The sequence below is a fragment of the Microcaecilia unicolor genome, chromosome 3 (assembly GCF_901765095.1).
Source record: "Microcaecilia unicolor chromosome 3, aMicUni1.1, whole genome shotgun sequence".
In the NCBI taxonomy this organism is placed as follows: domain Eukaryota; kingdom Metazoa; phylum Chordata; class Amphibia; order Gymnophiona; family Siphonopidae; genus Microcaecilia; species Microcaecilia unicolor.
Window position 1 is genome coordinate 76031728 of NC_044033.1, and position 23373 is coordinate 76055100.

General features: G+C 47.1%; 1 protein-coding gene across 1 annotated transcript in view; it reads right to left on the reverse strand.

Annotated features, from left to right (window-relative positions):
• The window catches only part of PPP2R5A (protein phosphatase 2 regulatory subunit B'alpha), a 346604-nt gene that overhangs the window by 154870 nt on the left and 168361 nt on the right, over positions 1 to 23373 (reverse strand). The window contains exon 7 of the mRNA XM_030196067.1: positions 20678 to 20786. Within this exon, the coding sequence (XP_030051927.1) occupies positions 20678 to 20786 (109 nt within the window). The remainder of the gene's footprint in view (positions 1 to 20677; positions 20787 to 23373) is intronic.

Here is a 23373-nt window from a genome sequence, read left to right on the forward strand (position 1 = left end):
CACCATTTGGAATCTCCTACTCTGCCAAGACCATCTGCGAGACAGCTGTATGGAAAAGCTTTCAAGGGTCTTCTCAGGCCCTCCAAGATAGGTCTCCATCTGCAACCCCATCCTGCAGCCCCTACTGCACTGTGATAGAAATATGAAGAGCTGAGGTTACCTAGTCAATGAGGGAAGGCAGTTCCTTCCTACAAAACAGTTTCACCACCAGTGAACTGTACATACAGTGGTGGAAATAAGTATTTGATCCCTTGCTGATTTTGTAAGTTTGCCCACTGACAAAGACATGAGCAGCCCATAATTGAAGGGTAGGTTATTGGTAACAGTGAGAGATAGCACATCACAAATTAAATCCGGAAAATCACATTGTGGAAAGTATATGAATTTATTTGCATTCTGCAGAGGGAAATAAGTATTTGATCCCCCACCAACCAGTAAGAGATCTGGCCCCTACAGACCAGGTAGATGCTCCAAATCAACTCGTTACCTGCATGACAGACAGCTGTCGGCAATGGTCACCTGTATGAAAGACACCTGTCCACAGACTCAGTGAATCAGTCAGACTCTAACCTCTACAAAATGGCCAAGAGCAAGGAGCTGTCTAAGGATGTCAGGGACAAGATCATACACCTGCACAAGGCTGGAATGGGCTACAAAACCATCAGTAAGACGCTGGGCGAGAAGGAGACAACTGTTGGTGCCATAGTAAGAAAATGGAAGAAGTACAAAATGACTGTCAATCGACAAAGATCTGGGGCTCCACGCAAAATCTCACCTCGTGGGGTATCCTTGATCATGAGGAAGGTTAGAAATCAGCCTACAACTACAAGGGGGGAACTTGTCAATGATCTCAAGGCAGCTGGGACCACTGTCACCACGAAAACCATTGGTAACACATTACGACATAACAGATTGCAATCCTGCAGTGCCCGCAAGGTCCCCCTGCTCCGGAAGGCACATGTGACGGCCCGTCTGAAGTTTGCCAGTGAACACCTGGATGATGCCGAGAGTGATTGGGAGAAGGTGCTGTGGTCAGATGAGACAAAAATTGAGCTCTTTGGCATGAACTCAACTCGCCGTGTTTGGAGGAAGAGAAATGCTGCCTATGACCCAAAGAACACCGTCCCCACTGTCAAGCATGGAGGTGGAAATGTTATGTTTTGGGGGTGTTTCTCTGCTAAGGGCACAGGACTACTTCACCGCATCAATGGGAGAATGGATGGGGCCATGTACCGTACAATTCTGAGTGACAACCTCCTTCCCTCCGCCAGGGCCTTAAAAATGGGTCGTGGCTGGGTCTTCCAGCACGACAATGACCCAAAACATACAGCCAAGGCAACAAAGGAGTGGCTCAGGAAGAAGCACATTAGGGTCATGGAGTGGCCTAGCCAGTCACCAGACCTTAATCCCATTGAAAACTTATGGAGGGAGCTGAAGCTGCGAGTTGCCAAGCGACAGCCCAGAACTCTTAATGATTTAGAGATGATCTGCAAAGAGGAGTGGACCAAAATTCCTCCTGACATGTGTGCAAACCTCATCATCAACTACAGAAGACGTCTGACCGCTGTGCTTGCCAACAAGGGTTTTGCCACCAAGTATTAGGTCTTGTTTGCCAGAGGGATTAAATACTTATTTCCCTCTGCAGAATGCAAATAAATTCATATACTTTCCACAATGTGATTTTCCGGATTTAATTTGTGATGTGCTATCTCTCACTGTTACCAATAACCTACCCTTCAATTATGGGCTGCTCATGTCTTTGTCAGTGGGCAAACTTACAAAATCAGCAAGGGATCAAATACTTATTTCCACCACTGTAAGTATTGCCATACTGAGACAGACCGAAGGTCCATCAAGCCCAGCATCCTGTTTCCAACAGTCACAAATACCTGGCAAAATCCCAAAACAGTACAATACATTTTATGCTGCTTATCCTAGAAATAAGCAGTGGATGTTCCCCAAGTTCATTTTAATAATGGTCTATGGACTTTTCCTTTAGGAAGCCACCCAAACCTTTTAAAACCCCGCTAAGCTAACTGCTTTTACTATATTCTCTGGCAACGAATTCCAGAGTTTAATTACATGTTGAGTAAAGAAATATTTTCTCTGATTCATTTTAAATGTACTATTTTGTAGCTTCATTGCGAGCCCCCTAGTCCTAGTATTTTTGGAAAGAGTAAACAAGTGATTCATGCCTACCTGTTCCATTCCACTCATTATTTTAGATAATATCTCCCCTCAGCCGTCTTTTCTCCAAGCTTAAAGAGCCCTAGCCACTTTAGCCTTTCCTCATAGGGAAGTTGTCTCATCCCCTTTATCATTTTCGTCGCCCCTCTCTGTAGTTTTTCTAATTCCACTATATCTTTTTTGAGATGCGGTGGCCAGAATTGAACACAATATTTGCGATGCGGTGTCTCACCATGGACCGATAAAAAGGCATTATACTGTCCTCACTATTGTTTTCCATTCTTTTCCTAATAATACCTAACATTCTATTTTCTTTCTTAGCCGCAGCAGCACACTGAGCAGAGGGTTTCAACTTATCAACGGCGATGCCTAGATCCTTTTTCCTGAGCGGTGACTCCTAACGTGGAACCTTGCATTACAAAGCTATAATTCAGGTTCCTCTTTCCCACTTGCATCATTTTGCACTTGCTCACATTAAACGTCATCTGCCATTTAGATGCCCAGTCTCCCAGTCTCGTAAGGTAATTTTGTAATTTTTCACAATCCTCTTGCCATTTAACAACTTTGAATAACTTTGTGTTGTCAGCAAATTTAATTAACTCATTCTCTTCTACAGGCAAAAGTCACTTTTGACAAGTGAGGAGCCCCCCATCTTCAGCATCATTCTCCCAAAACCTCTGCTATGGGTGGGTGGGTAGTACGGACTGCCCCCCCCCTCCCCCCCAATGTCAGAGCCCTTACTAGATCCACCATACTCCCTGGGCTTCTCAGGACTGAACCATAAAGGCCCAAAAGTACCCTTCTCACACATTATGAGGGGCTTGAAAACACTGTGGCCCTAGGTTAACTAAGGGACCTTCTACAGGCCCTCTCTCCAAGAATGTGAAGGGAGAGTTGCTAGCCATCAAAATGACAGGCCCCTGAGATCTTTCAGATTATGCAGGAATTTTGCAGTGCAAAGCAAAATGGCTGCCACTCCTGTCAAAATCATCCCCGCAGCAAACGCTGAAAGAACAGGGGAGGGTGGGGAGGTGTGCATCAAAATCTAGCATCTCCCTCACAGCCAATTCATGACCCCACTGGAGCTGATTACCAAACCCATCTGCTGCCCCATAGCATACAGGGCAACAGCAGCTAGTAGCACTATTAATCCACCAGCTCCCACATGCCTCACAGCACCTGCCGCCTAGCATGCTCACTTAGCCAATTTATCCCTACTAGCAGAGGTCCCACAGTGCCTTCTAGACTCGCTGAGTAAGAAACAGTGGTTTAAGGCCGGGGCTAAGGAGGGTTAGATCCCTCCAGGCTCAACCAAGGAAAAATCAATGGACTGATCCCTGGGAACTAAAACTGGTCAAGGGACTCTATCTCAAGGGTCACAGCCCATGGACTACACCCTGGGGAGTCAGGCCTACACTGCTGCACAAGACCAACCTATACCATTTGCTGGAGGCAGACTGCACCACTCCTTATATTACCAATGTCACTATAAGACTTCTGCTTTTCTGCCTCCATCTGCTGGTACAGCGATATAACCCAGTCATCTGGACTGATCTAACAGGATGAAAAGGTATGCATGTTTATAGGGCAAATATTATAACTGCAGCATAGGTCTGCCTTTTATGCAGCCCTTTCCATAACATTCTATCATGGCTTGAAGGAATCAACATGAAGGATTAGAACCAATGTACTGCTGCCTTTTGGAAGAGATCCTCATATTGAGCTGTTGGATCCTGTGAATCTCCATCTGTTGAAAGATCCATGCTGAAAATTTGTCAGCAGGAATGATTTAGGCTCTGTATGAGAGTTAGTAGTAAGTACTGAACCAGGAGACCGGGCTCCGTGCTGCATAAAAGAAACACTGCTTGCATGGATGGGGGACTGCACAAGGACCACTAATGTGTACATACATTTAGGCACCAAGAATATACATAAATGGCTAGCACTATTCTTTAAAATGGTGGCTAAATGCAATGGCGGATAGCTTGAAGGTGGACGCAAATATGGACTGAGTCTGGGCAGAATACACAGTTAAATGCCTACATTATGGAATACTATATTTTATGCATGCTGTTAGTAATCATTTATATCAGCTTATGGTTGCGCTGAAATTATATATGCACATATGAGCTGCTACACTACTATTTTAAAAGCAGGCGTCTATTTTCTTTTAGAGAATGGGACGCAAACAAGTGCCCTTCTTGGCACCCATTTGTAGAATTCCCCTCCACAAGTATTATCAGCAATGCCCATCTTTCCTTACCGTTGTCTGCACAAGATGGACTGTCATGCTGACATGTTTGTACTGAAGGGCCACCATCAATGATATCAATATTAGCATAGCACAAAGCACGTTGCCCTGCTAATGTACTTATTCTCTAGCTGTATCCTCTATACTACTGAGGTCCCAAAGTGGGATAACTCATCCTCAGGCTCAAGAACGCATTGCAAATATGAAAGCACTTCAAGCTTGGGAACCTCCAAGAAGCTAAAACAGTGAGGAGGCAGCTCCAAACTTTGCATCTGAAACCCACGGGGTACTGTACAAAGAGGAAATAGACTTGAGAAGCAGAAGGCAAGCCAAAAGGAAGACTGCTAACCTTTCCAGAGCACTTCTCCATTGTTGCACCAGTGATTATGTGCCTGAGCTTCTCTCTGCATCTCTGTAGCCCATGGAGTTAAGGGATACCACACAGCAGAAGACAGTATTTATTTATTTATTTATTGCATTTGTATCCCACATTTTCCCACCTTTTTGCGGGCTCAGTGTGGCTTACAATACATTATGAATGATGGAAATACAATTTGTTACAATTCAGGTTATGGATTACATTGTGAAGAGTTATACGAGACAAAATCAAGGTAGCGTTAAGGAATATATCAATGGAAAAGAACATTGAAACATTGGAAGGAAACAACGAGAAATTAAAGGGCAATATATGATAACAAAAAACATATGGTATACATTTTTCTGTGAGTACATTGCTTTTGACTCGTAACCACTTGTAACCACTCGCCTCCACCTACCCTCCTCTCTTCCTTCCCGTTCACATTAATTGATTTGATTACTTTATTTATTTTTTGTCTATTAGATTGTAAGCTCTTTGAGCAGGGACTGTCTTTCTTCTATGTTTGTGCAGCGCTGCGTATGCCTTGTAGCGCTATAGAAATGCTAAATAGTAGTAGTAGTAGAGTGTGGTGAGATTAGGGGGTTGAGAATTCATACGTGGATGCATTGATGTATTACTGAACGTTGAGTGTGGACTTTATGTGTTTTGGTTCTTTCCGTAAATTTTATCAAAAAGATGTGTCTTCAATAACTTGCGGAAGTTGGTTTGTTCGTAGATCGTTTTCAGGTTCCGGGCAGTGTGTTCCAGAACTGCGTGCTCATGTAAGAAAAGGTTGATGCGTGCAGCGCCTTGTATTTCAGGCCCTTGCAGTTAGGGAAGTGGAGGTTGAGGAAAGTTCAGGATGATCTTTTAGCATTTCTGCGTGGTAAGTAGATTAACTCAGACATGTAGGCTGGGGCTTCGCCGAGAATGATTTTGTGGACTAATGTGCATACTTTAAAAGTAATGCGTTCCTTGAGTGGGAGCCAGTGTAGCTTCTCTCGTAAGGGTTTTGCACTTTCATATTTTGGTTTTCCGAAGATGAGTCTGGCTGCTGTATTCTGGGCTGATTGAAGTTTCCTCAGGATTTGCTCTTTGCAGCCTGCATACAGTGAGTTGCAGTAATCCAGATGGCTGAGTACGAGGGATTGTACTAGGCTGCGAAAGACGGATCTTGGGAAGAATGGTCTTATTCTTTTCAGTTTCCACATGCAGTAGAACATCTTTTTGGTTGTGTTGTTTGCATGGGTTTCGAGTGTTAGGTGGCGGTCGATAGTAACTCCAAGGATTTTTAACGTTTCTGAAATTGGAAGGTTTAGTTTTGGTGTATTTATAGCGGTAAATTCATTCGTGTTGTATTGGGAGGTAAGTATCAGGCATTGAGTTTTTTCTGCATTTAGTTTCAAATGAAATGCATCTGCCCAGGTGTTCATGATATGTAGACTTTGGTTGATTTCATTGAAGATTTCTTTGATGTCTTGTTTGAAAGGGATGTATATTGTTACATCATCGGCGTATATATATGGGTTGAGGTTATGGTTTGATAGGAGTTTTGCCAAGGGGACCATCATTAGGTTGAAGATGGTTGGTGAGAGAGGTGATCCTTGTGGTACTCCACATTCAGGTGTCCATGCGGCAGACGTGGCTGAATTTGATGTGACTTGGTATGAACGCTGGGTTAGGAACCCCTTGAACCAGTATAGGACATTTCCTCCAATGCCAAAATATTCAAGTATGTGTAATAGGATTCCGTGGTCAACCATGTCGAAGGCACTTGACATGTCAAATTGTAGGAGGAGTATATTGTTGCCGGTTGCAATCATTTGTTTGAATTTAGTCATGAGGGTAATTAATACTGTTTCTGTGCTGTGATTTGATCGGAATCCTGATTGGGCATCATGCAGTATTGAGTATTTGTTTAGATAGTTAGTGAGTTGTTTAGTTACCATTCCTTCGGTTATTTTGGTTATTAGTGGTATGGATGCTACTGGTCTGTAATTGGTTATTTCCCTTGCGCTTTTCTTTGTGTCTTTGGGTATTGGGGTGAGTAAGATTTTTCCTTTTTCTTTTGGGAAAAGTGCGTTTTGTAGCATGAAGTTTACGTGGTTCGTTAGGTCTATTATGAATTGTTGAGGAGCTGATTTCATGAGGTTATTTGGGCATATGTCTAGTTTGCAGTGGGATTTGGCATATCTTCTAAGTGTTTCAGAGATGAGGTCTTCTGATAGTAGTTCGAATTCGGTCCAGGTTCTGTCTGCTGGGTATATTCTGTCTTCTGGGTCTAGACAATCTAGGAGTGTGGCATATTCAATAAGGCTGGTAGGTATTTTGAGTCGTAATTGTATAATTTTCTCCTTGAAGTATTTCGCAAGGTTGTCAACGTCTGGTATATCTTTGCTGTTGTTTGTAACTGGTGTGGTGTCTAACAGTTTGTTCACAAGGTGGAAGAGTTTATGTGTGTCTTTGTAGTTTGGTCCTATTATTGTCTTGTAGTGTAGTCTTTTAGTCTGTTTTATGGTATATTTGTATTTCCTCCAAAGTAGTTTCCAGGCATTCAGTGTTTGTTCATCTCTTTTTTTGTTCCATGCACGTTCTAGTTTCCTGACTTGTGTTTTAAGCTTTTTCAGCTCTTCGGTGAACCATGGGTTTGATTTTTTTCTGTGTGATGTTCTGGTTTGGATTGGGGCGATTTTGTCTAATGTTGTTGTACATAAATCATCCCATTCTTGGAGGAATTGGATGGTGTCAGCATTGGTTGACCATTTGTTCTGGTAGATCTGTTGCCAAAATGTTGTGGGGTCTATTTTTCCTCTCGTGGTGTATGTTGTTCGCTCATGTTTATTGATTGTGTTTAAGTGTGTTTTTTGCCATTAGAGAGAGACATTTGCTTTATGGTGGTCTGACCATAATGTAGGTGTCCATCTTGTGTTAGTAAGTGTGATAGCTGAGTCTGGGTCAAATTTGTGTGTTATGATGTCCAGTGTGTGTCCTTTTTTGTGTGTTGGTTGCGTGTTGGGTGCGTGTAGATCCCAGAGTTTTAGGAATTCCTTGCATTCTTGTGTGCCTGTTGAGGTGTCATCTTCAAGGTGTAGGTTGATGTCTCCTATTAGAAGGATGTTTGTGGCAGATACACATGTGTTCAAGATGAAGTCCATGAGTTGTGTTTGGGAGTCTTGCCATTTTCCTGGTGGTCTGTAGAATAGGATTGCATTAAGGTGTCCTATTAGGTTTGGGTGATTAATTCTTGTCGATGCAATTTCAAGTTGTGGTGAGGTAGATTCACCCGTGGTTGTGATGGTGAATTCGGGTTTGTAAATTATGGCTATTCCGCCCCCTCTTTTTCCACTCCTTGTCCAGTGGGTGATTTTGTATTCTGGTGGGCATGTTTCTAAGATGGCGGGGTCTGAAGGGCTATGGAACCAGGTTTCTGTAATAAATAGAAGGTCTAAATTATCTGTGGTGATCCAGTCTAGTATATCTACTGAGTTGCTTACTGCTGATCTTGCATTGATGTATCCTAGTTGGATTGAGCGATATGGGTCTGTGGGGGGGGTTCGATGTGTTTATTTTTATTAGTTGCCTGTTTCTTCGGTGGTTGAATTTGTTGTTGTTGTTTTCCTCTTTTTGTTGGTGGTGTTCATGTTCGGAGATTTTTCCTTTTGGTTGGTTGTTGTGTCTTTGGTTTGGTGAGTTGTTGGTAGGTTGTGCGTAGGGTTGATGTACATAAGTACATAAGTAGTGCCATACTGGGAAAGACCAAAGGTCCATCTAGCCCAGCATCCTGTCACCGACAGTGGCCAATCCAGGTCAAGGGCACCTGGCACGCTCCCCAAACGTAAAAACATTCCAGACAAGTTATACCTAAAAATGCGGAATTTTTCCAAGTCCATTTAATAGCGGTCTATGGACTTGTCCTTTAGGAATCTATCTAACCCCTTTTTAAACTCCGTCAAGCTAACCGCCCGTACCACGTTCTCCGGCAACGAATTCCAGAGTCTAATTACACGTTGGGTGAAGAAAAATTTTCTCCGATTCGTTTTAAATTTACCACACTGTAGCTTCAACTCATGCCCTCTAGTCCTAGTATTTTTGGATAGCGTGAACAGTCGCTTCACATCCACCCGATCCATTCCACTCATTATTTTATACACTTCTATCATATCTCCCCTCAGCCGTCTCTTCTCCAAGCTGAAAAGCCCTAGCCTTCTCAGCCTCTCTTCATAGGAAAGTCGTCCCATCCCCACTATCATTTTCGTCGCCCTTCGCTGTACCTTTTCCAATTCTACTATATCTTTTTTGAGATACGGAGACCAGTACTGAACACAATACTCCAGGTGCGGTCGCACCATGGAGCGATACAACGGCATTATAACATCCGCACACCTGGACTCCATACCCTTCCTAATAACACCCAACATTCTATTCGCTTTCCTAGCCGCAGCAGCACACTGAGCAGAAGGTTTCAGCGTATCATCGACGACGACACCCAGATCCCTTTCTTGATCCGTAACTCCTAACGCGGAACCTTGCAAGACGTAGCTATAATTCGGGTTCCTCTTACCCACATGCATCACTTTGCACTTGTCAACATTGAACTTCATCTGCCACTTGCACGCCCATTCTCCCAGTCTCGCAAGGTCCTCCTGTAATCGTTCACATTCCTCCTGCGACTTGACGACCCTGAATAATTTTGTGTCATCGGCGAATTTAATTACCTCACTAGTTATTCCCATCTCTAGGTCATTTATAAATACATTAAAAAACAACGGACCCAGCACAGACCCCTGCGGGACCCCACTAACTACCCTCCTCCACTGAGAATACTGGCCACGCAATCCTACTCTCTGCTTCCTACTCTGTATTGTGGGTAGGTTATTATGGATGTTCTTTAGGGTGGGCATTGTGTGTATGTGAGTGCTATGTGATTTGTGAGTTACGGGGTTGTTGTTATCTGGGTTACGGGTTGTGTTTGCGTTTAAGAGTAGGGTGAGACAATGAATGGTTAGGAGTGTTTTACTGATATTCATATCTGTGTTTAGGCACTGTGGCAAATATTCAGCTGGTTAGCATTCAAGTAAGTAAAGCATTGTATAAACTTTGAAATCCAAGTTGAAGGCGGTGCATGCAATTAAAGTCTTCTATTTAAAGCAAGCAGTGCAGAGTATAAGCTTTTGAGTTGAGCTGAAAACAATTAAAGCCTTCTATGTAAAGCAAGCAATGCAGGGTATAAACTTTTAAGTCGAGCAATGCAGAGTATAAACTTTTAGATCGAGCTGAAAGCAATTAAAGCCTTTTATGTAAAGCAAGCAATGCAGAGTATAAACTTTTAACTTGAGCTGAAAGCAAATAAATAAATAAAGCCTTCTATTTAAAGCAAGCAGTGCAGAGTATAAACTTTTAGATCGAGCTGAAAGCAATTAAAGCCTTCTATTTAAGTAAGCAATGCAGGGTATAAACTTTTAAATCGAGCAATGCAGAGTATAAACTTTTAGATCGAGCTGAAAGCAATCAAAGCCTTTTATAAGCAAGCAATGCAGAGTATAAACTTTTAGATCGAGCTGAAAGCAATTAAATTAAAGCCTTCAATTTAAAGCAAGCAGTGCAGAGCATAAACTTTTAGATCAAGCTGAAAGCAGTTAAAGCCTTCTGTTTGAGCGAGCATTGCAGGGTATAAACTTTTAGATCGAGCTGAAAGCAATTAAAGCCTTCTATTTAAGCAAGCAATGCAGGGTATAAACTTTTAAATCGAGCTAAAAGCAGTATGTGCAGTTTAAGCAAAGCAAAGCGAAGCAAACAGTTATTTTGGTTATTTTGGAGTTCACTGTGGGAGCCCCCGAAGTCGGCCATGAGGTGGTCTCCGGTAAGCTCAGGAGGGTGGGTGCCAGTCGGCAGTGGCGGATGGCGATCGCAAAGTGTGCCTTGGTGGTTGACCGGCAATCGTGCCTGGCCAGTTGTGCTGGGGATGAGCTCAGGAGAGAAAAGCCGTCCACGAGGGGGTCTCCGGCAAGCTCTGGAGGGCGGGTGTCAGTCGGCGGTGGCGGAGGTTGGCCACGAGGTGGGCGGTCAGTTGTTACGGCGGCATTCAGCAGTGGAAGATCAGCACCGTGTTCTTTCGTCGTTGCCGTTCGATGCGATGCCAGGGCGGGCGGGTGTTGGTCGTCGGTGGCTGGCCACGAGGTAGGCAGTCAGTTGCTGCGGCGTTCGGCGGCGGAAGATCAGCACTGTATTCTTTCGTCACCGCTCGGAGCGATGCCAGAGGCGGGCGGAGAAGTCCGCTCACAGCTGTTCGATCGTGCACTCCCACCTTTAGTAGGCCTGGCGAATTCAGCCAGTCCCTCGCCTAGATCTGTGCGGTGGGTTTGATAGGCCGGGTATGCTTCTCCCTACAGCTGTGCGGTCTCTTCCTGTCCGCCGTGTGGTCGAGTGTTAGTCTCTCCGCTGCCACGCGGTCAAATCTAAGAGGACGAGATGGCTCTTGGGGTGGTCACCCGAAACCGTGGAATGCTCACCCCAGTTATCTGCGTTACGCTGGTCACTCTGATCGTTTTCTGGGTCACGATCTAGATGTTTAGACCATCCCAGGAGCTCTTCCAGCTCGGGAGCTCCTTATTAGGGCTCCGGTCCGTCAGCCACTTATGATCCTGTATGGCACTTCTTATGCTCTTATACTCCAAGCCCAGACAGAGTATGCATTCCTTTGATCCCTGGACAGTTGCAGATGCCAAATGTATGCATCCCTCTGTGACCCTGGGCTGTCAGAGATGGCTAAGGCCACAAAAGCACAAAACACATCTTCAAAAGTTAAAAGGTTTTTATTTTTGCCACTAAAACACAACCCAAGGTGACCATGTTTTGCCTCTCTTGAGGCTGCGTCAGGGGTTAACAACTATTAGGGACCCAAAGGGCACAAACACCTAATAGTAGATTAGCCCAAACCAAAAGCAGCAAAGAAAACAGCTCAGCAGCTAGCAGCAGGGTTCTCACACAAAAAGAATACCTCCTATCTCAATACAAAACAGCATCTGCCCCTGTAGCCCTGTGGTTCACCTATCCACTGTTTGAACCAGCACTCTATCAAATGAGTAAACTGCACTGGATTGTAGAAGGAAGAGGAGATCATAAGTGCCAGTGGCAGAGAGGCTTGGTGCCTCATTCCTCCAGCTTACTAGCCCCTTGCAACAGCCCTTAACCTGCACTTTGGGAAATCTTTCAATTGCAAGTAACTTACCACTTTCTTCTTGAAACTACGAGGAAAATAAATGCAGCAAAATGAAAGGCCAAAATTCTGCCAAAAAGAATAGGCCAAGGTAGCTGAACAGGCATATCAGGAAAGAAAAACACTGGGAGCCTAGTATCTATCATTAGAAAAGAAAGTTAGTAAATTACTGAAATAAATTAAGGCTGACAGAAGAAGCCTAAACTGCAACAGAAATTTCTCTATAAAGGAAATGAAGTGGGATAAACATGAAGGAATTTATTTATTTTATTTATTGCATTTGTATCCCACATTATCCCACCTATTTGCAGGCTCAATGTGGCTTACAGAGTTTTGTTATGACATAGACATTACAAGGTATCAGATATAATTAGTAATGTACAAAGCTTTAGTAAGGGAAGAGAGAAGGAAGGTGTTTTGCAGGATAATATAGAAGGTGGACTATAGTAGCTGGGTGGTTTGGAGAGGTAGTTATGTGAGGTTATGGGTTCTCTTTGTAGGCCTTGTTGAAGAGATGTGTCTTCAGAGATTTGCGAAAGTTAGTTAATCCGTCAATATTTTTCAAGGCTGTAGGTAATGCGCTCCTCAGAAGCTTAGCAGAGATTGGGTGACAGAGCCGATGGTGGGAGGCGGGGCTTGTGGTTGGGAGGCGGGGCTAGTGCTGGGCAGACTTTTACTGTCTGTGCCCTGAAAATGGCAGAAAAAAATCAAGGTGAGGTATGCACAAAATAGCACATATGAGTTTATCTTGTTGGGCAGACTGGATGGACCGTGCAGGTCTTTTTCTGCCGTCATCTACTATGTTACTATGTAAGTAGGAGTTAAGCACTGGGGTCAGACGCACAGTTAAGTTTGCTGCCTAACTGGACCTTGAGGCTAACCAATGGGGAAGAACAATGAGTCGTCTCATTTGCTGCTTGCTAAAACTGATTCTTCTTTGCTGGCTGGCTAGCAGACTGCACTCCTTTGAGCGACTGGGATCCAAAGGAATACTCCAGAGGAACAGAAGGTGGCCGAGGGTCCGATTTTATTGAGAATGCTGAGTTCTCATTTAGGCCTGAGAACCAAGTTGTGAAATCAGCACTAAAGCTTTAGATAGTACTGTGATCCATCCCCAGAATATCTATAGCATGACTGATTCAGCTGGAATAGCTCCTTCTTCCCCAGAGCCAAAAACCTGGACATGGCTCTCATCGTGGTTGAGGGTATGGATTTTGAGTTCCTTCTCCATCAAGACTACAAGGCAGTGATTCTCAACCCAGTCCTTGAAGCACACCTATGACAGACCCCCCCCCCCCCCCCCTCCCCAGTGACGTCACTGCAACGCCATTAAGAAGTGCACGGCTTTTCTTCCTATTTTCCAGCTTCACATACTGCAAGGAAGCCATGTTTCATTTGAGACCATGCTTCTTTGCAAAGGAACCATGATTTGCAGCCGATACTCCTTCAAGCGCCTCTCATCACCATTGAGAAGTGAGTGGCTTCTCTTCTGTTGAAGATATTTTAAGCAGAGACCTTGCTTTTACAGCATAGCAGCAAATTTTGGACCTGGGACCCCGCTTTTGCAGCGAGGGAACTGTTGAAGAAGCTGAGTCCTTGCTTTTATAGCATGGCAGCAATTTTTGGCCAGTCAAAAGAGGAAGAGAGTTGTTTTGTCTATAGAGCTGAAACTTTTGCAGAAAGGAAGTGCTAAAGAAAGTGAACACTAAAGGTGCTTTGAGCTGAAAACTTGCTTTTCCTACCAGGAAACCATTTTTGATCTGAGACCGTGCTTTTGCAGAAATTTCTGGACCTGACACGCTGCACTATGTGACCCGAGAGCCTGCTTTTCCTGCCAGGGAACCACTTTTGTTCTGAGACCATGCTTTTGGAGGAAGCAAACCATGGTAAGATTCTTGTGCACAAAGCGAATGATACATACCTGTAGCAGGTGTTCTCCAAGGACAGCAGGCTGATTGTTCTCACGACTGGGTTGACGTCCACGGCAGCCCCCACCAACCGGAACAAAACTTTGCGGGCGGTCCCGCACGCAGGGCACGCCCACCGCGCATGCGCGGCTGTCTTCCCGCCCATGCGCGACCGTTCCCGCTCAGTTGAATGACAAGCAAAAATGAGTAAAAACGCAACTCCAAAGGGAAGGAGGGAGGGTAGGTGAGAACAATCAGCCTGCTGTCCTCGGAGAACACCTGCTACAGGTATGTATCATTCGCTTTCTCCGAGGACAAGCAGCCTGCTTGTTCTCACGACTGGGGTATCCCTAGCTCTCAGACTCACTCAAAACAAGAACCCAGGTCAATTGAACCTCGCAAAGGCGAGGGTATAACAGAAATTGACCTACGAAGAACAACTAACTGAGAGTGCAGCCTGACCAGAATAAATTCGGGTCCTGGAGGGTGGAGTTGGATTTAAACCCCAAACAGATTCTGCACCACCGACTGCCCGAACCGACTGTCGTGTCAGGTATCCTGCTGGAGGCAGTAATGTGATGTGAATGTGTGGACAGATGACCACGTCGCAGCCTTGCAAATTTCTTCAATAGTGGCTGACTTCAAGTGGGCATGAGCTACCAGGGCTTGAAGCTCACTGACTCTACGAGCTGAAGTAACTGCCACCAAGAAAATGACCTTCCAAGTCAAGTACTTCAGATGGCATGAATTCAGTGGCTCAAAAGGAGGTTTCATCAGCTGGGTGAGGACAACGTTGAGATCCCATGACACTGCAGGAGGCTTGACAGGGGGCTTTGACAAAAGCAAGCCTCTCATGAATCGAACAACTAAAGGCTCTCCAGAGATGGCTTTACCCTCTACACGAAGATGGTAAGCGCTAACTGCACTAAGGTGATTCCTTACTGAGTTGGTCTTGAGGCCAGACTCTGATAAGTGCAGAAGGTATTCAAGCAGGTTCTGTGCAGGACAAGAACGAGGTTCTAAGGCCTTGCTCTCACACCAAACAACAAACCTCCTCCACTTGAAAAAGTAACTCTTTTTAGTGGAATCCTTCCTAGAGGCAAGCAAGACACGGGAGACACCCTCAGACAGACCCAACAAAGCGAAGTCTACGCCCTCAACATCCAGTCCGTGAGAGCCAGAGACTGAAGGTTGGGGTGCAGAAGCGCTCCGTCGTTCTGCGAAATGAGAGTCGGAAAACAGTCCAATCTCCACGGTTCTTCGGAGGACAACTCCAGAAGAAGAGGGAACCAGATCTGGCGGGGCCAAAAAGGCGCTATCAGAATCATGGTGCCGTGGTCTTGCTTGAGCTTCAGTAAGGTCTTCCCCACCAAAGGTATGGGAGGATAAGCATACAGGAGGCCGGTCCCCCAATGGAGGAGAAAGGCATCCGACGCTAGTGTGCCTGTAGTCTGGAACAGAACAGAGGCAGCTTGTGGTTGGTCTGAGAGGCGAAAAGGTCCACCTAGGGAGTGCCCCACTCTCGGAAGATCTTGCGTACCACTCTGGAATGGAGCGACCACTCGTGCAGTTGCATGACTCTGCTCAGTCTGTCGGCCAGACTGTTGTTTACACCTGCCAGGTATGTGGCTTGGAGAAGCATGCCGAACTGGCAGGCCCAACGCCACATCCCAACGGCTTCCTGACACAGGGGGCGAGATCCAGTGCCCCCCTGCTTGTTGATGTAATACATTGCAACCTGATTGTCTGTCCGAATTTGGATAATTTGACAGGACAGCCGATCTCTGAAAGCCTCAGACCGCTCGGAGCTCCAGGAGGTTGATCTGAAGATCTTTTTCCTGGAGGGACCACAGTCCCTGGGTGTGAAGCCCATCGACATGAGCTCCCCACCCCAGGCGAGATGCATCCGTCGTCAGGACTTTCGTGGGCTGTGGAATTTGGAATGGGCGTCCCAAGATCAAATTGGTCCGAATGGTCCACCAGTGCAGTGAAGTGCGACAATTGGTGGAGAGGCGGATGACATCTTCTAGATTCCCGGTGGCCTGGCACCACTGGGAAGCTAGGGTCCATTGAGCAGATCTCATGTGAAGACGAGCCATGGGAGTCGCATGAACTGTGGAGGCCATATGACCTAGGAGTCTCAACATCTGCCGAGCTGTGACCTGCTGAGATGCTCTGGTCTGGGAAGCGAGGGCCAGGAGGTTGTGGGCCCTCGCTTCGAGAAGAAAGGCCTGAGCCATCTGAGAATTCAGCAGAGCTCCTATGAATTCCAGAGATTGGACTGGCTGGAGATGGGACTTTGGGTAATTTATCACAAACCCCAGCAGCTCCAGGAGGTGAATAGTGCACTGCATGGACCGGAGAGCTCCTGCCTCCGAGGTGTTCTTGACCAGCCAATCGTTGAGATATGGGAACACATGCACTCCCAGCTTGCGTAGATACGCCGCGACCACCACGAGGCACTTCGTGAACACCCGTGGGGCAGAGGCGAGCCCAAAGGGCAGCACACAATACTGAAAGTGCCGTGTCCCCAGGCGGAATCTGAGATACTGTCTGTGAGCTGGCAGTATCGGGATGTGAGTGTATGCGTCCTTTAAATCCAGGGAACATAGCCAATCGTTTTTCTGAATCATTGGTAGAAGGGTGCCCAAGAAAAGCATCCTGAACTTCTCTTTGACCAGGTATTTGTTCAGGCCTCTCAGGTCTAGGATGGGGCGCATCCCCCCTGTTTTCTTTTCCACAAGAAAGTACCTGGAATAGAATCCCTGCCCTTCCTGCCCGGGTGGTACGGGCTCGACCGCATTGGCGCTGAGAAGGGCGAAGAGTTCCTCTGCAAGTACCTACTTGTGCTGGGAGCTGAAGGATTGGGCTCCCGGAGGACAATTTGGTGGAGGGGAGGCCAAATTCAGGGCGTATCCGCACCGCACTATTTGGAGAACCCACTGGTCAGAGGTTATTAGAGGCCACCTTTGGTGAAAAAGTTTTAACCTCCCCCCGACTGGCAGATCGTCCAGCACGGACACTTTGATGGCGGCTATGTTCCCATGGATCCAGTCAAAAACCCGTCCCCGGTTTTTGCTGTGGAGGCGCAGGGGGCTACTTAGGCGCACGCTGTTGACGGGAACGAGCGCGCTGGGACTGTCCCTGTGCCTGAGGAGGCCTTCAGGCCGGCTGGGTGTACCTACGCTTGTTGTAGGTGTAGGGCGCAGCCTGCCTGGCCTGGGAAAAACGTCCACCTGCTGAGGTGGATGCTGAAGGCGCCCGGTGGGAGAGCTTGTCGAGGGCGGTTTCCCGCTGATGTAGTTGGTCCACCAACTGCTCGACCTTCTCACCAAAAATATTATCCCCCCGGCAAGGGACGTCGGCCAGCCGCTGCTGGGTGCGGTTGTCCAGGTCAGAGGCACGCAGCCATGAGAGCCTGCGCATCACTATACCTTGGGCCGCAGCACGAGATGCCACATCACAGGTGTCATATATACCCCTGGACAGGAACTTTCTGCACGCCTTCAGCTGCCTGACCACCTCCTGAAAAGGCCTGGACTGCTCCAGCGGGAGCTTGTCGACCAGGTCCGCCAGTTGCTTCACATTATTCCGCATGTGTATGCTCGTGTAGAGCTGGTAGGACTGGATGCGGGTCACGAGCATTGAAGATTGGTAGGCCTTCCTCCCAAACGAGTCCAGAGTGCGAGACTCCCGCCCCGGGGGCGCCGAGGCGGTATCCCTCGAACTCCGTGCCCTCTTGAGAGCAGAGTCCACGACCGACGAGTCATGAGGCAATTGAGGCCGCATTAACTCTGGGTCTGAGTGGATCCTGTATTGGGACTTCGCTTTCTTGGGGATGGTGGGATTTGATAATGGTCTCAACCAGTTCCGAAGCAGTGTCTCTTTGAGGACATTGTGCAACGGTACTGTGGAGGACTCTCTAGGTGGTGATGGATAGTCGAGGACCTCGAGCATCTCGGCCCTCGGCTCATCCACAGAGACCACGGGGAAGGGAATGCAAATAGATATGTCCCTGTTGAAGGAGGCAAAAGAGAGGCTCTCAGGTGGCGAGAGCTTCCTCTCTGGTGAAGGAGTGGGATCGGAGGGATGGCCCACAGACTCCTCTGAGGAGAAATATCTGGGGTCCTCCTCCTCCCCCCACGAGGCCTCTTCCTCGGTGTCGGACATGAGCTCCTGTAGCTCAGACCTCAACCGGGCCCGGCTCGACTTCGAGGCACCGAGTCCTCGGTGGCGTCGTCGAGCGGTGGACTCCCGCGCCGGCGGGGTTGAAGCTCCCTCCATCGACGTCGACGGGGACTCCACCTGCGTGGCGGTCGAGACCAGCACCGCAAGCGGCGTCGGTGTCGAAGGCCTCGGCACTGGGCTAGAGCACGCCGGCGCCTCCATCAACGGCGCCGAGGGCGCAAGCACCCCCGGCGCCGGCACAGTCTGGCGCATCAGCCCTTCCAAGATCCCCGGAAGGATGGCTCAGAGGCACTCGTCCAGGCCCGCCGTCGGGAAAGGCGAGGGGACCGGTAGAGGTGTCGGTGCCAGAAGCTGTTCGGGTCCAGGAGACGGCACCGAAGTGCTGGTGCCCTGATGTAACGATACCTCTACCACCGAGGGGGAACGCTCCTCCCGGCGCTGCCGCTTCCTCGGGTCGAATCATCTCTGGAGCCGGTAGCCACATGAGCCGTGGGCGACCAATGACGGTGCTTTTTTGTCTTTTTTCGGTGCCCGTCATCGGCGCTCGGCGGTACCAAAGAGGAGGAGGTAGATCCCCCTCGGCCTCGAGGGATCGGGTCCGACAGGGTTCGGGTCCCGAGGGCCCTGGGTAGAGGGAGTGACCGGGGCAGATTGCCCACGCGGCCGCTCACCCCTGCCATCTCCGGAAGACCGGCGGGCCAACGGGACCTCTGCTCCTGGGGTCGGTGCCAATTTCGTGGACATCGGTACCGGTACCGAAGATCCGGCCGTCGACACCGATGCCGTCGAAGTCGACGTCGAGGGGCTGGCACAAGTTCCAAAAAGACGGTCCCGCAGAACTTGCCTCGCCACCTGTGTCCATTTCCGTAAACCGAGACACAAGGTGCATGTCTCGGTATCGTGCTCCGGCCCGAGGCACTGGAGGCACCAAGCGTGAGTGTCGGTCTGCAAGATATGCCGGCCGCACCGACCACACTTCTTAAATCCACTCGGGACCTTCGAGGACATCGACGGAAAAATCGCGTAGGCGAAGTCAAAGTCGTCGATGGTGGCGGTAAAAATCACACCTCGAAAAATAAATCGACCGCGCGGCCACAAGGCCACAACGAGACGTCCCCGCTAAAAGTACGAGGGGGAAAAAGTTTTCTCTTTTTTTTTTGAAACAAAATAAAACAGAGAAAACAACGAAGAAAAAACAACGAAGAAGAAAAACTCGCAGCAAAAGCGCGATCCGGTTTCCGGGGCTGACAGAGAGAGAGAGACGAACACGACTCTCTCCAGCGTGGAAAAGAAAAGACTGAGCGGGAACGGTCGCGCACGGGCGGGAAGACGGCCGCGCATGCGCGGTGAGCGTGCCCTGCGTGCGGGACCGCCCGCAAAGTTTTGTTCCAGTTGGTGGGGGCTGCCGTGGACATCAACCCAGTCGTGAGAACAAGCAGCCTGCTTGTCCTCGGAGAATGAGTTTTACGCAGTACAGAACTGTATGTACATCTATTCCCGTTTGTTCGTTTAAATTTACAGCACTTTCTTTATTCTCTTAGATCCAGAGGATTTCGGGTTTCATTTCTGCTGTATTGATTTCTGCTTCAAACTGTTGGACAGACAAAGCTACGAGCTCTGCTCGATTCACATTGCCTGGTGTAGAAGACAACTCTAGTGAGGCTGCTGAACATGCTGTAGATAAATATGGTTCCCTTGCTCAGTTCTGTATTTCTGTTCACATTGCCTGCTGAACTGTATACTGCTCTGTACTATGCTTGTGCTCAAATTGCCTGCTGTACAATGTTTTTCATTTTTTTCTTTGCTGATTAGTGTTAAACAATATATTTTTTAATTAGATACCCTATGCCTGTTCTTTATGCATAAAGTATGTTTTCTGTGCATTTTTAAGGGGTTGCCATTATTTTCCGTATTATCCGACTTTTCAATTATCCAACAACAGGTTGGTCCCATTTACAATGGATAATCAAGACTGTACTGATTTATTTTTCCTGAAGATAATTAGTATGGTTTCCTTTTGTGATTTTCCTACAGCACACCTCTGTTGCTGTTTTAAGTTTTTCTTGAGATATATATGCAAAATTCCATAAAGATATAATAAAGAAAATTAAGAGTGAAGTAAACTTGCTAAATCTTAAGAAAAGATTTCTACTGTAGGCTTTTCTAAAGCTTTGCAGAAAAGCTCCACACTAGCATAGTTAAATGCTATCTACCTGTATGGCTCAATTATCCTGCTTGTCTACAGAGAATAAGGGGGTACGTTATCAATGTGAGCTACCATCAAGATGTGTTGTTACTGTTAACCCAGTTATTAGTAACTAGGTCTCATTTCATAAAATGAGACCTGTGCTAGAATAGCACAAGTTAGTGGTAAGATAATTCCTCTTAATAGAGCCCAAGTTAATGACTGCCTCCAAATGTTCTTTATGCAGATCATGGTATCATTAAAAATAAAGATGTAAAAATGCAGAATACATCAAAATATAATACTTCTTACATGAGTCTAGAAAAGTAATAACATTTCAATCAAGCATATTATTCTTAATGTGTAACAACATGAGGAAACTTACTTGTGCATGAAACAAAGTTAAGCCTTTAGCAGTATGCATGGGTATCAAGATCTTCATAAGGAACTGCTTATGTTCCGCTTTCAATGGTAGTGCAAATCCATTGATAATACTGCAAAATACCATAAAAACAGAAATTGCTCTTTACCCTTTTTTTTCTAAATAAAAATGACATCTTATAGAAAGCAATTACATCTTCTCTATGTTGTCCATGCAGAAGTACCGTGCATTGAATAAATATTTTAAAATACATGTTTGTTTTTGAATTTTTTTAAAGAAGGCACCTTACAAATTTCTCTGAAATCCTACCAGCAGGTGGAGATAGAGAGAACTTCAGAGTTTACTATATATAGACACGTGCAGCCATCTTACTCTCAGTATTGTCGATACCAAAGCAAGTGAAAAGCCAAGCAATCCACCATCACAGTTCACGCCTTTGCAGGCTCTTCCTCCACCGCACCAGCGGGAGAAAAAACACCTAAGTGTCAAATTGTCAACATGAGAGTAGTCCATGCTTCGTAGTTGTCCATCAGTATCCAACGATCCCTTAAGAAAGAGAGAACCTAGTGGAACAAAACAGGAACAAACACCCCTCTGGTGACTATGTACCTTAAGCCACCACACACACAATAAAGGGCGGGCCTCTGGATTGATCTGTTGGGACTAATGGAAAGAAAATGATCAGGTAAGACAATTTTACCTTCCATAGCGTCCCACAGATCAATCCAGAGACGAGTGGGATGTACAAAAGCAATCCCCAAAGTAGGGTGGGTTCCCCAAACCGGTAAAGACTCCCAGTAAAACATAACCGAACCCTCAAGGTGGAGAACGGGCATACCCCAACCCCTAAGAGGGCTCATGAACATCAGATGCTAATCACGATATGCCCCAGAACGTGGAACCAGAAACCACCAACGCTAGAGCAGAGCATGGTACCAGGTTCCGAAAACAGCGAAAGCCGGACATCCAAAATCTGAGGAAAGGCAGTATGCAACAAGAAGAGAGAATTTCTCCACGCCGAACCTACATAAACATCTGCAAGCCTGAACACACAGCGAAGCAGTGCAATTCAACGTAAAACTGTATACCTGTGCCCAGAAAGGAATCCAGAAGCCAAGCCGCCTGAGGGACGGTGCGAGTGTCCAGGAAAAGAAAGCTGCGCTCAACTTGCAGCGATAGAGCAGAATTCAACATGCCGAAAGAACTGCGCTGAAAAGCAGCGATGGAACAGCGCACAAATGCAGCGAGGGGCTGCGATCAACCTACCGCAAAGAAGTTGCGTACAGGGATGGAGCCGCGCTCCGCTTCCCAGAATGAAGTCGCGCTAAACATCCAGCACAGGATCCGCGCCCAACCTACAGAAATGGAGATGTGTTCAACGGAACACGCTGGTGCCGTGCTCAACAGAGAACAATAGAGTCGATCCCAACCTGTATCAATAGAACGGTGCCCAACATGTGGCCAAGGAACTGTGTACAACTTACCGCAAAGAACATAGAGAAACTGCTCAACATGCCCCAAAGCAACCATGCTCAAGATGCCGCAACGGCGGAAAACTCAACATGCAGCAACAAAGCTATGGTCAACATGTAGGAAAGAAGCTGTGCTCAACCTGCATGAAAAGAGCCAAGCTCAACATGCCACAAGGAAGCTGTGCTGTGCTCAACATAGAACAAAGGACACAGATGGAGATCCGGAAAATAGCCATAAAGGCACTGCCAGGTGAGACTTGGCGTTTATCCCAAGCTCCAGAGGAATATGAAAGTAACACTGAACTAACCTCCTCAAATTAAAGGAAGCAACACACAGCCACAAGGCAGAAAGGAAGAAACAACTTGCCAGGCCAAAACGCAAAATGAAGCCGGCCTCTAAAAGGAAAGTGATTAAAACCAGCTAATGGACAGAAGCCAAGCAGATCAGAACCTCCCTATGTCAAGGAGAAAAATACTGTTAAAAAAGAGAAAAAAATAGCAGGGGCTTCACCAGCAAATGCCAGGAGCACCAAAGACCCGACTCCTGAAAGGGAACTGCCCAGCAGCCGTAAAAGACTGACAGTCAAGAAACATAGACCGAGCCTACAGCCTACACGCAGCCAGCGAGAGACCCCTTCAGTTCGAACTGACAGGAGAAGACCTCCAAATCGCAAAGGTACCGATCCCAGAAGGACTCAAGACCAGAATTAGACGCCGAAAGCGAAAATGAAAGAAACTTCGCAAGCGCTCCCTTAGATGATCTTACCTCAAGCAGACCAAGCTGGACGGCCTGAGCCAGAGCCAGGACAACTGCGTTAGCTGAAGCCAGGCTCGCCAGTCTGATCCGAGCAAGGCTCGACGTTCCAATCAGAGCAAAGCTCGACGTTGAGATCCGTAGGCCGACCTGACAGCCTGAGTTGTAGCCAGGCCCTGGGCCGAAGAAATCTTAACAGCCTGAGCCCGTTCATCGGTCGAAGCCGGAGCAAGGACGCCGGCCTGAGCCGGGATAATATGAATTGCTTCAGCCGAAGCAAGGTCGCCGGCCTGAGCCGGGATAATATGAATTGCTTCAGCTGAAGCAAGGCTCGACGGCCTGATCCGAAACGAGACTCGGCGGCCTGAGCCGAACTCAGGCTCGACGTCCGGAGTTAAGGCCAGATTCAATGGCCTAAAGCGGAGAGAAGCTCGACGGCCTGAGTTGGAGCAAAGCTCGACGGCCTGAGCCAG